The following is a 13,093-nucleotide window of genomic DNA, read 5'->3' as shown; positions in this document are numbered from 1 at the left end:
ATAGTGTGAGAGAGGTAGGGGGTAAGGAGAGGAAGCAAAGGTGTGATGAATAAGCTAACCATCCTGCAAGTTTCTTGCGGGTCTCCACTTGTGATTCTATGATCTATAAAAAGACCAGTGGAAAACACAGTTTTCCTGTGAGATAACTTTTCATAATCCCATGTGTTACCACAAAAACCTGCTATTAGTGAATGATACTCTTACCTCTCTAACCAAGATATTCCACTCTCTCTCCTCCCCCCAAAAAAAATTCTGGTTAGTTTTAGAATTCAATTATTATTATTTAGATTTCAGAATCGCCCAACCCCACAAGCGATTTACAGCATTAAAACAGATAAAATACAACCAGCATGATAAAATTATTACAGTGCACTAATAAAACAATCAATATAGATGGTGATCAATCATTTTTGCCAGTTGCCATGCTCTTTGTGCAGCAGGGTGGGGAAGGGAATGTGGGGTCAAAAGTAAGAAAGGAGGGTGCCAGTTTTAACTGTTGCTGTCCTCAACCAAAAGCCTGGTGGAACATCTCTTCCTTACAGGCCCTGTAGAACTGCATCAGATCCCACGGGGCCCTGATGTTATTTGTTAGAGAGTTCCACTAGGTCCGGGCTATGACCGAAAAGGCCCTGGCCCTGGTCGAGGACAGCCGGACCTCCCTAGGGCCGGGGATCACCAGTAAGTTGTTATCAGCTGATCTCAGTGCTCAGTGCTCCTCTGAGGACATATTGGAGGAGGTGGTCCCAAAGGCACATGGGTCCCTGACCGCTCCTATCAAATGAAACCTGCACAGACCAATGCTAGAAGACTGTTAAAAAAGTGATAAGCAAGAAGAAATAATGCACAGTGCACAGACTTATATAACTGCACAGGATTAACAGAAATCCAGTGTATTTGCTCATATTTTTAACATCCAAAACTGGCCTGACGATTAAAAGTTGTACAAATTCACCCGAGATGGTGATGTACACATACTCCAAAACTGCTACCCTGCAAGACTGGAGTTGCTTATTAGTCAACTCAGATTTCATGGTAGTTTTTAATATATTCTTGGTATATTGAGGAAATCAGCATCACATTACTGCTTTAATGATACCTTGGAAGACAGCTGAAATCCTCCCGGAGGTGTTAGGGGTTGCTGACACAGCAGTGTCACCAGCATTTTGCTCAGAAGTAATGAGGCGCGTTCAACTAGCATGAAACATTCCCTCTTTTAAAATGTTATTTCCAGTTACTGTCTCTCATTTTCCCCTCCTAGATGCTTAAGATGACTTTAAGTTATATTATTAATAAAGGAGCCAACATATGTAAAAATTGGAACCAGAAAATTGATATCTGTTTAAATATCAGAGTCATGGGGGCAGTGGTGGGAGAGCTTTGATTGTCAGACTCCAAATGAGGATCTGCACATTTTTCGATATTGTGCTGTCATGATCATTCATATGTCCTCACAGGAAAATTTGAAAGGTGAATGACTACAACAGTGCAATATCCAACAACATGGTCTAAGACAATCATTTATTTGGACAATGGTCATCAAAGACTATATGGGTTAATTAATTTTGGAATTAGGTAACCAGCTAACCAAAAAGCTAACCAGATTTTTTTCTGGGCTGATTTCGCACAAGGAGCTGCGTCGCCGTCACGCCTCCCTTTGCCCCGATTCCATTGGTCAATTTCCCATTTGAAGTGGCACAGCCACATTTTGACCCGTGGTTTCGCCCAATTTCCCCCGCGATTTTATGAACCTGTTTTTTGAGGATCACGAAACCGCGGAAGAAATTGGACGAATCCGCGGGTCAAAATGTGGCCACACGGCTTCGAGTGGGAAATCGACCAATGGAAACGGGGCAAAGGGAGGCGCGATGGTGGCGCAGCTCCTTGTGCAAAATCAGTCCTACTGTCTGCAGAATACACTGGTATGTTGAGTCGTTCCATATAATTGCAAGCATTTACAGGATGATTTGAAATAAAGAAAAATGCAAAACTTCAAAACATAACAACGGATCATCTAGTCCAGCATCCTGTTACCCACAGGGGCCATTTCCACATCATAGGTAGAAAAGGCAAAACTAGGTCTAGGACTGTATCATCTGTGATACAGTGATGGCATGTCCAGTGTGCACCAGGAGTGATGTTATCACATTGCTAGTGATGTGGGGATGCTCTGATATTTGGGCAAATTCTAAGGTAGAAGCAATAAGAACATAAGAGATGCCAATGTTGGATCAGGCCAAAGGCCCATCCAGTCCAACACTCTGTCACACAGTGGCCAAAAATACCAGGTGCCATCAGGAGGTCCACCAGTGGGGCCAGGACATTAGAAGCCCTCCCACTGTTGACCATTTTTACCATAGAATTTTTGCCCAAATACCACAGTGCCCTGTGTTGTAGGTGATGTGATGATGTCACTTCCAGTCTCTGTTCCTGCTCTTAAGTTCCCCAGTGGCTTGCCATTCCAGTTGCAGAACACAGAGTCTACCACCATGCGCTATCATCCCAGTCCAAGAACATATCTCCTACCCACAGGGCATGTCATTCCACTCCATGGTCTCTCATTCCAGTCCCAGAATAGTCCTCCTAATCACAGAGGCTGTCATTCCACTCTGGGGCCTCTCATCCCAGTCCCAGAAAACTCCTACTACCCCCAGGGGCTGTCATTCCACTCTTGGACCTGTCATTCTAGTCACAGAACACTGCTGCAACCCCCAGGGGCTGACATTCCACTCTGGGACCTGTCATTCCAGTTCCTGAACACTCCTGTTACACCCTGGGACTGTCATTCCACTCCGTGGTTTCTCATTCCAGCCCCTGAACACTCCTGGTACCACCAGGGGCTGTCATTCCACTCTGGGGGATGTCGTTCCAGTCCCTGAACACTCCTGTTACACCCTGGGGCTGTCATTCCACTCTGTGGTCTCTCATTCCAGTCCCAGAACACTTCTGTTACTCCTAGGGGCTGTCATTCCAATCTGGGGCCTCTCATCCCAGTCCCAGAAGACTTCTGTTACTTCTAGGGGCTGTCATTCTACTCTGGGGCCTGTCATTCCAGTCCCTGAACACTCCTGTTACACCCTGGTGCTGTCATTCCACTATGTGGCCTCTCATCCCAGTCCCAGAACACTCCTGCTACCCCCGGGGGCTGTCATTCCACTCTGGGGCCTCTCATCCCAGTCCCAGAACACTTCTGTTACTTCTAGGGGCTGTCATTCCACTCCCTGAACACTCCTGTTACACCCTGGGGCTGTCATTCCACTCTGGGGCCTGTCATTCCAGTCCCTGAACCCTCCTGCTACACCCTTGGGCTGTCATTCCACTCCTTGGTCTCTCATTCTAGTCAAAGAACACTCCTGCTACCCCTAGGGGCTGTCATTCCACTCCATGGTCTCTCATTCCAGTCCCTGAACACTCCTGATACACCCTGGGGCTGTCATTTCACTCTGGCAGTGTTGCCAGCTTCCAGGTGGGGCCTGGAGATCCCCCACTAGGTGACAGAGATCAGCTCCCCTGTATCAGCCCTGCTAATAAGCATGTTCTAGTTCTGTTTGAATGGTTTGTGTCAGATAAATTTTTAATAAGGGATCAGTGCTTGAAGATGGCAAAACAAACAAACAAAATGAACAGACAATAAGACCCGAATTTGTATTATCTCGAAAATAGCAATGTTCAAAGCATAGAATGTCCAAGGTTTAGAGCGATCCGGAGAAGAAACTACAATTCCCACGATGCCTTTCTGCAACACATCGCTAGGCAAAGGTGAGAGCGTGACTCCGGAAGGAAGTGTTATTGGCTGGGCTTGGATTATCAATTCGCAGAGCTGGGCCGGCGAACGCTTCGTAGGCAAGGTGCCTTTAGGGTTTCTTTTGGATTTATAACCCCGCGCTTGCTTCTTGCGGGTTCTGGCCTTTTATTTTGGCCACGCCCCCTCCCTTTCCTCTCACGATTAAAGGAGCATTTCACCTCTGTCGAGTCTCTGTGGAGGGGGCTTTGCTCCCGCGAGCTTCGGTTTTGACTGTCAGAAGCACCTGCAAAACACAAAGTACTGGCTGAGGAGACCCTGCAGTAAGAAGGATGTGAGAATCCTGACCCTCTCAGTAGATAGTTGCATCTAAAGTGGGACTAGGGAGATGGCGCTCTGCCTATGATTGGCACCGTCTTTTCCGTTGCTGTTCATAATCAAGCACTGAAAGCTGGCACTGGAAAGTGCTGTAAGATTAGAGCATTCAGGACATTTACATGTAGGCTTGATCTTACCTGGAAGTAAATCCCATACAATCATTAGGACTGGCTTCTGAATAATCATGCTTAGGAATTGGGGTTGGAGATGAATCTTTAAGCTGCTTTTCTGTTCTTTGTGCATGCTTGTAGAACATTGTTTACTCCGGAGGGGGGGGGGAAGGTGGCCTTTTTATATTGAATGTGTACATTTTAGACAATGTATGTTTATATTCATATCACATACATGGCACTCAAAAAAACAATGTTGGAGTGTAATGCCCTTACTCTCTCTGTAAAAATGGAACATGAGAGAGAGAAGAAGTTTTTTAAAAGGAGATACAGTTGAAAAGGGGGATAGAGAGACCAGGAAGGAGATGCATCCGAGGAGGGAATAAAGCAGAAGGTGCCTCAGAAGGAGCAACAGTTTATTATTTTGTGATAATATTAAGACTGAGCTGTCAGGGTGATAAATACTTTAAATAAATAAATGATAGTTCGTAGTCTGGTGGTTTTTGAATGCCACAAGAATAGAAATATTGAACCCGCTACCAAACAGAGTCTCTGCCTCTTTTGTATATATTAGGTGTCCCTGCAGCCTGAGTCTTGACAGGTGCCCAGCAGAAGGTGCTCTCACAGTACACCCCAGAGAGATACACAATTAGAGAAGCAGTATCTTCCACTACAACTCCTGCAAGGGGGTAAAAGTTTGTTAGTTACAGAAAAATTCTTCATGGCAGTAACTTGGACATACAAATTTTACATATACCGAGTCAGACCATTAGTCCAGCTAGTTCAGTTTTGTTGGCTGTCCATGAACTCGGGCAGAGAAAGTTTTTTCCATTACCTGAGATCTTTTAACTGAAGGTACTATGGAGTGAAGCAGGGCCTCGCCCAATCAAATGTGTGTTCTGCTATAGAGCCTTGGCTTCATATACAATTGAAAGCACCCTTAAAGCAAATGTTTGCCAAGGGATTATGCCGGATATATGACTTTCAGGTCACCACAACATTGTGGTACCTGTTGTATAAAATAAGCAGTACTGTATGGAAACAAGTGACATTGCCTGTTCTACAAGGGGTGAAGCTTTGGTTGGGTGTGAAAGATAAATATAACCCTGGAACTGGAAATCAACAATGAAACTTTTAGGGAGAAGGGGGGAATGCAGTGGAGCAGCTTGGGTGGGTTAACTCATCCTCTTTGTTTTCTTTCCTTTACAGTGGTCTCAGTGGAACATTTTCAGTACGTTTTGAGCCAGGTTTGAGGGGGGGGGGATTTTAAAAAACTCACATTTTTTTTGCATATCTGAGGACCCAAGAATGCACAAGTCCTTTATCAGTGAGAGGCCTGATTTTGCAGCTTCCATAATTGATACTGATTACCTGCTTTGCTAATAAATATAATAAATAATGATGAATTGATGATACTGCATTCTGAAACCTGAAAAGTAATACAAGGCTTATTGATAGTCCCATGGAAATCATATTCAAAACATCACTAGAATAGAATATAAAATACTAATAAGAGACTGTGGTTAAGGAGAGTTGAATGCTTATAACAAATGGACTCCAACAAGAAAGATATTTTTCTATCCATAGTACTAATTTACTGCAACCATTTTAAGAATACTGTTTATTGGCTATTCATCATGATTTTAGTATTGATGTTCGAAATCACCTGCACTATGACCTTGATGTCTCTCATTTAAAATGTGTGGAGGGTGTCATTTCTTGATTCTATATTTGTCACAGCTAACACTATTATTCCACTCTGCAGTACTGGTCTCTTTACAGAGTGATTCTAAGCTCAGAGAGTCTTACTCTCTAGTAAGCATGTATAGAATTGAGGATTTATGGCTTCCCACTTTATTTCTACTGGCATTCAATCAAGTCTACATTGACAATTCTAAGCATTCTTGTTGACACTACAGTAGGCTGGTTGCCTTTCTTGCTATAATAGGATATTATACCAAAAGCCTGTAAGTCTGCTAGGATTCTGGTCCCCCCTCCATTATTCTCTGGGCATTTTGAACAAAAAATGTGCATCTCTCTTACCAGAACATTATTTCCAGCAGTTGCAGTTTAATAATTTGAAAAAATGATTAGGTGTGTAATATTAAATAAAATATAATTTATAATTATGATGATGTTTTGTTAAAACAAAGGTTGAATTATATTTAGCAACAGTTTTGGTTTTTCAATCACAAGTTATGCATATAATTTGGCTTTTTAAAAAATTCAAGGCGTTTTTGAAACTTCTTTTTTTTGTTGGTCTTTAACAACATTGCCATCTTATATTAAGAACAAGAAATGTATTCGTACAAAACTAAGACTAGTGATATATAATGAGATTACTGTTTTATTCTTGTATTGGAATCTTGGGATACTGATGGCTGACTCTGGTTGAGTTTAAGAGGGTTGGTCTGAAGTAGAACAGCCAGATTCGAGTCCAGCAGCACCTCAGATACCAACAAGCTTTTAGAGGTATAAGCTTTCAAGAATCAAAGTTCCCTTCTCTGGGTTTAGAAGTTCCCCAATCTAAGCTTCATGGAAGCAGACATCCAGAGGGCCAAGCAGAAGTTCCAGGCAGGAAGGTCCAGGTGAAAAAGAGTTTTGTTAAGACTAGAGCATAGCATTTTTAACAATTAGAGCTGTAAAAGGGACTTTCTTTTTTTAAAACTATATTTTATTCAATTTTCAACTATCCATTTACAATAAATAATATCAACGTTACATAGGATAAGTATACATCAACTTGATCACTTACATTTTAATCACAGATAAAAATACATCAGCTTAACCGTTTAAAAGAGAACAGACTATCATTCATAAACTTAGAAAAAGAGCTAGGGGAACTCATTAGCATAACTCATTAGCATATGCCACACCCCCTGACATCAGGGGCCCGGCGGTGGACCTGCAAGGCCAGCGGGAGTGCGAGGAAGCCCTGCCAAGGCCCTCCCTGGCCCCAGGCAGGCAGGGGTGGGGAGAGCAATATGTGTGCATTCCCTTAGTTCTTATACCATAAGTTCAAGGTTGGTTCGCTTTCTGTTTTCCATTTTGATACTATGGTTGTTTTTGCTGCAAATAACAGTAAAGCAATTCTTTTTCTTTGTATATTAGACAAATCATTTTCATATCTGAGATTTAAGAGTATTGGTTCTGGATTCTTATTTATGATGTGTTCAGTTATACATCTAATTTCCTCTAATGAAAGGGACTTTCTTGTTACTTACCACCACCACCACTACCCCACACACAAAGGGCAATTACTTAATTAACCTTACTGCTTCATACAATGTGCAGGGCTTTTTTTCGGGGGGAACATGCTGGAACAGAGTTCCAGAACTGCTTCAACAAATATGTAAAAGTTGATTTTTTAAAACTGTCTGTTACTTTTCTAACCAAACAGATAATGGAAGATATCCAAGGGAATCCGAAACGGCAATTGATTTCTGAGCTTCACAATTTTGCTGCTGTCGGAGACAAAGTCAGGCTTACAGCACTGCTGAGTCATTTTCCATCACTTATCAATGAAACTGCTAAGAATGGCTGGACAGCCTTGATGTATGCTGCTAGAAATGGGCACTTTGAGATTGTACAGGCTCTTCTTGAAAAGAGGTAAGAAGAACACGGCAGATAAATTATTCAGATAATTCAAATTCATTCACCCCAGCTACATGGAAGAAGGCACTGGCAAACCTCCTCAGCTTATTTCTTGCCTTGAACATCCTATGGATGGGGTTGCCATGAGTCAGTTGCAACTTGATGGTACCTTCTTATGCTGAAAAATAAAGCAGAATTATTTTATGGGGAAATGCATGACTCAGTGTTGTATAAATGTTGTTGTTTTAATTCTCATTAATCTATACAGACTTTTAAAATTAACATTGGATTCTAAAAATAGATTAAATAAAATCCTTTTTAATGTCAAGCTCTTCTGTTGCCTGAGACACATGTAGACTGATACTTTCAGTGATGACTTTAGGGGCAATATATATATATATATATAGTACTGTGGCCCTAGTCAGGTGAAATTAACATGCTCTGTAAACCGCTCCGAGCCTTCGGGAAAGAGCGGTATATAAATGTAATATGTAATGTAATGTAATGCAATGTAACAAAGCTGTCTTGTGCTAAGTTACTTTTTTATGTAGAGTTGTGTTGTACTGGTCCATCTACCCTAGTACTCTGACTGGTTAGAATGTCTTCAGGCAGAGATTTTTCCCTGCCCTGCTAATGGAGATATATTTAAATGGGGGTGCCAGGGATGTATATACATATGCTGTAGCACTGAAAAGTAATCTACTAAGGTAATGTGGTTTAATGTGATAGGTTTTTCAGGATAATAGTATATGTTGTAAACTTCAGGTCCATCATTCTAGTCTGGATGAGGTCAATAGTATTTACAGCCAGTGCTTTGCATAATTTGACAGATTTGCTCCCTAGTAATTGTGCATGGGATTGCGGCTCTTAGCACACAACTGTGCATTTGTTCTTTTATTTTAACAGAATGTGGATAGCACTGGTTTCCATGGATCATTTTCACAGTGTTTTAACGTACAGATCTATAAAACAAGCTTGGGGGGGGGCCATGAGGAATCAGGAGAGAAGGAGGGACAAGGAAGCTAAACCCTTAGGATCTATCAGCTGCTTCCAACATTCCACGCAGTTCTCATCATTTTCTTATTTATATATATAAAATAAGTAATGTTTGTCTTAAGATGGTATACCTTTTTAACACCCCCCCTTTTTTTTGGTAAGGTGTGACAGGTCTGTGACCAATAAATCAAACCAAACTGTATTGGACATTGCTAAATTCTGGGGCTATAAGAACATAGCTAACTTACTAGCTAATGTGAAGGATGGACTGGAGCCATTTTCCCTAACCAGTGAAGCAAGAGAGCATGAAAACTATTTTTGCAGGATATTTCTTGACAGGAAGAGTGAGAAGAGGGTAGATTCTAACTGGCTCAACCTAAAACAGAAGCAGCCAACTTCTGTGTACATTCTTTTTTCAAACTTAAGACCATTGGCTGTATTTGATGATGGTGAAGATAGTTCCAATGATCCAAGAGTCAAACTTCGAAAGCTCTGCTATGAAGATGTAAAGGAATACCTGGAGCAGACTGAAAACATTACTTTGGTCTTTCTTGGAGTAGAACTTGGAATAGAACCTCATCTGAAAGGCAGCAACCTTCCAAATCTGAATGGGAAAAGTTCAGATGAGGATGATGGGCTAGTTGCTTGGTTTGCTCTCAGTATAGATGCTACTGCTGCTGAGGAATTCATACAGAAGCAACAAGGCTGTTACTTTGTTCATCCACCAATGCCAACACTGCTGCAATTCTCAGAAAATGAAGCTGGTAAGGTCTCCATGTGGTTCTAATTTCAGGGGATGGGTTTAGGATAGAAGGAGATAAAATATAATATCTGTTTGAAGTTCTCTTAGAGCATGGTTCATACTGACTGTTTTGTGCATTAAATTTGTATAGTGGATTATCACCTGTAACATACAATTGGGCAGATTTCTGTATAGAAAACATACGGGGCTTAGCAATAGGAATTTTCACTACAGTGTTAAAGATTGCATTTGTTCCCCTCTGCAACTTGTCATATGACAAATGAGTGCCACAAATTAGATACTGCACTCATTCTCTATGAATATAACCTGCCATGTTTGTTGTTTTTCCTTCCTTTTCTCCTTTGTTCTCAGTCCCTGATTCAAAAGGTAAATCCTATTGATTTTATTCTTTTCCCCCCTTAGACAGTAAGTCAATTTAGGGCTGACTTGTGTTACTAATGGCTTTTGTGTTCACTCATAACATGGTCTTGTAATTGAACCACAAATTCCTGAAACTTAGTGTGGCAATTTCCAAGGTCTTGAAATTACATTTGAAAATCAGTTCTTCCCAAAGGTGTCATGGCTGAATCTACAGTTCCAGTTGATGTTACTAGACCTCTTCTATCTGTAAAGACAATATTCAAAGTAACGCACAAAAAACTGACCAGTATGAGTTAATATAAAACACATTAATCTACTTGAATAGTCCCAGGATGTGGTCTAAAGGTATGTGATACTTTGCTTGCCTAAGCAGTACTGCATCTAGTTAGTTCCCCCTTGATAACAGACCTCTTGAGATGAGAACCCTGCTGAGGGTTCTTGAGTGCCCTTAGATTCATAATGGAAAGAAGATGGGACATAAATATAACAACTAAATAATAAACTGTACCCATTTTAATAGTATGATTTACTTTTGATTAACTTGATATATCAAAAAGGTGAGTTTGGAGCCTGTATTTTTTTTTTCAAACCTATTGATCATTTGCTCTATGTGGTAATTTTTTAGGAATCATAGCCCAGGCTAGATCTGTTTTAGCATGGGATAGCCGGTATCAGTTCTGCCCAACATGTGGTAGTGCAACTAAATTAGAAGATGGAGGATACAGAAAAGCATGCGTAAAAGACGACTGCCCTAGCCATGAAGGAGTTCACAACACATGCTACCCAAGAGTTGGTAAGAGGATTGAAAAAATGTTGTTCTGTCTACAACAGTTAGCAGCAAGAAAAAGTTTGGTCCACTGTCCTGGTTAACTTAAATTGTTCTAACTTTTGACAGCAAAGCTGCATATTGTAAAGAGTAAAGGAGGGGGTTTAGCTTCTAGAATAAGAACATGACAGTATTGCTTCCTTTTGCACTGTGTGAGTGTGTGTAAAATTAAATACGTAATGTTTTCATACACCCTTTGGTGCATCTTGTGACAGACATATTATGTGAAAACACAAGCCAGTTTATCTCTTTACAGTGTTCTCATTACTGAATAAAAATCCTGCCCTTGACAACACCAAAAATAGGCAACTTATCCCTCCATTTGCTTCAGAGTTGGGCTGTTTCCCACAAAATGGACAAATAACTTGGCTTTTTCTAAGCCCGGTTCTGAGTTTGGAAAAGTTATTCACCAAATAATATTAATACTGGTATATATTCCCCAGGGTACACCAAGATACTGTGGCTCCAATGTGCTGTAGAATACGTGTGTGGGGAGGGAGGATTCTCTTCTTGCCTGCCCAGCCAAACCACTGTCAAATTAGGCTGTGCTGGCTGGGGTGGAGGAAAGGAAGGGAGTTCTTATTTGTCACAGATACACTATCTGAGAAGAATTGAAGGCTGGGCCTGTAACAGTCATGCCCCATGCATGGGAAAATACAGGTTCCAGCAGCATGTTGTTAATATTGTTAACTGTATTTCTAGTCTGCCTTTTTCACTGTACAGGAGTTGAAAATTCAACACAAATGTAAAATAACTTTCATAATTTTAGTATTTTGTTCCAGTGCTTGAACCATGTTATATATTTTATTTCCTTCACTGTTTATTCCTTTGCAGTCTATTTTTAGTGTTTTATCTGTGCAACTAATACCATATCTTAAAATGCTGTAGAGAACTGCTCAGTCTGTGTTTGCCTCCACATTGCCTTGCTGCCCTGCATCCTAGCATAGCGCATCAGCTGCCCGTCTTTCTCCCTCTTTTGTAATTTGTTTGCTCGCCTTCCCATTGTTCTTGAGTGAACTACTTGTTAAGGAAAAGTTACATGAAGTCAGTTGTGAGTGGTTCTTAAATCTTCAAATGGCTGCGCCAAGAAAAGCATTACGAGCAGAATAAGATGTACGAGAGCGCTGAGCCAACAGTTGTGTTTCTACTGACATTTTCTTAACAAAACTAGCAGTCAGCAGGATTTGGCACTCCTGCTGGATGTCTTACAGTACATACAGGTCATGAGTCTATGAAAAGTATTTACCTAATGGGATTGTCATATCAGTCATTTTGACAGGAAGGAAAAAAAATGTGGGACAAAAAGCCAACAGAAAGGGAAGACTGCAGAAAGTATGGGGACTATCAATGTAAGAAGGAACTGAGTTGCCAAGTATTCTCCCAAGAGATAGTGTTTGAGGTCCAGAGGAACAAGAGAAGGTGAAGCCACCATGCTTCCCACCACCCTGATGTTGGCAGGCTTAATTAAACTCTTGCTTGCTCTGAGCAGCAGGAATATGCTACAGAAAATGGTTGGTGAATCAGCTGGATTGTGAAACAGCAGTTGTAATCCATCCAAGAGCCAGTGGATTTTCCCTGGGTGAAGAGCTGGAACTCCTACACAAGAAGGTGGAGGAAAATAGACACACCGGGGTTAGAAAATGTAAAAAGAGCTGTCCAGGAAGGAAGCATATTTAAAACAAAAGTACAGAATTAGAGGAGGGGGGGGGATGCAGAAACAACCTAAGTAGTCTTGATTTCAGATGCTGAAAAACTTGTATTACTTTTCCTTGGCAAGTAATCCATGTGTATGCATGTGCTTGAACAGTAATACAAGTATAGCACCTTTGAGTTTTGCCATGTATCTTCAACCCGGTTTCACCATTACATGCATCAGCAATTATGCATCCATGGCAGCAGCAGTATTGGAACTGGCACGTCTGTTGCCCAACCTTTCCCTGTATTCATACATTTCCCCCCATGGTATGCACAAGTTTTAACTGAGTAAAAGTGCCTCATTCAGGTTGGGAGTGCTAGGAAATGTTGATTGCTGTCTTCAGTCCATCTCTAAAGAAAGAAAAAACAGTAGAGAGGTTTATTTTTCTTTAGGAATTAAAAGCAAGTCCTATTAAGAGGAAGAAGAAAATCCAAACAGACAGAAGATAATGAGAAAGAGAGAGCAAAACAGAAAATGCAAGTCCCGCAACTGGGACTTAGAAAACTTGCTGGTGTGACATAGCGGTTAGGGAAGTTGCCTTTTATTGTACTTCAAATTCTGCATTTATGTCTGGAAATTTATTCTTCTGCCCTTTTAATTTGTGGCTGAAAGGAGCTGAAGGCAAGCATTC

At 41.1% G+C, this 13,093-nt stretch overlaps 1 protein-coding gene across 4 annotated transcripts in view; it reads left to right on the top strand.

Annotated features, from left to right (window-relative positions):
* Positions 1–3,804: 3,804 nt before the first annotated feature.
* The window catches only part of NUDT12 (nudix hydrolase 12), a 14,510-nt gene continuing 5,221 nt past the window's right edge, over positions 3,805–13,093 (top strand). Inside the window, exons 1-5 of one of the 4 annotated variants that reach the window (XM_015424084.1) lie at positions 3,820–3,845; positions 5,437–5,458; positions 7,628–7,836; positions 8,980–9,581; positions 10,566–10,733. In XM_015424084.1, the coding sequence (XP_015279570.1) occupies positions 7,631–7,836; positions 8,980–9,581; positions 10,566–10,733 (976 nt within the window). In that variant the 5' untranslated portion in view covers positions 3,820–3,845; positions 5,437–5,458; positions 7,628–7,630. Of the gene's footprint in view, positions 3,846–4,039; positions 4,074–5,436; positions 5,459–7,627; positions 7,837–8,979; positions 9,582–10,565; positions 10,734–13,093 lie in introns of those variants that run through there. The other 3 variants (XM_015424086.1, XM_015424085.1, XM_015424087.1) reach the window with 3 other exon arrangements.

The sequence above is a fragment of the Gekko japonicus genome, unplaced genomic scaffold (genome assembly GCF_001447785.1).
Source record: "Gekko japonicus isolate JY-2015 unplaced genomic scaffold, Gekko_japonicus_V1.1 scaffold779, whole genome shotgun sequence".
NCBI classification, from domain to species: Eukaryota; Metazoa; Chordata; class Lepidosauria; order Squamata; family Gekkonidae; genus Gekko; species Gekko japonicus.
Note: the sequence above shows the minus strand (reverse complement) of the source record. Positions and strands in the feature narration are given on the sequence as shown.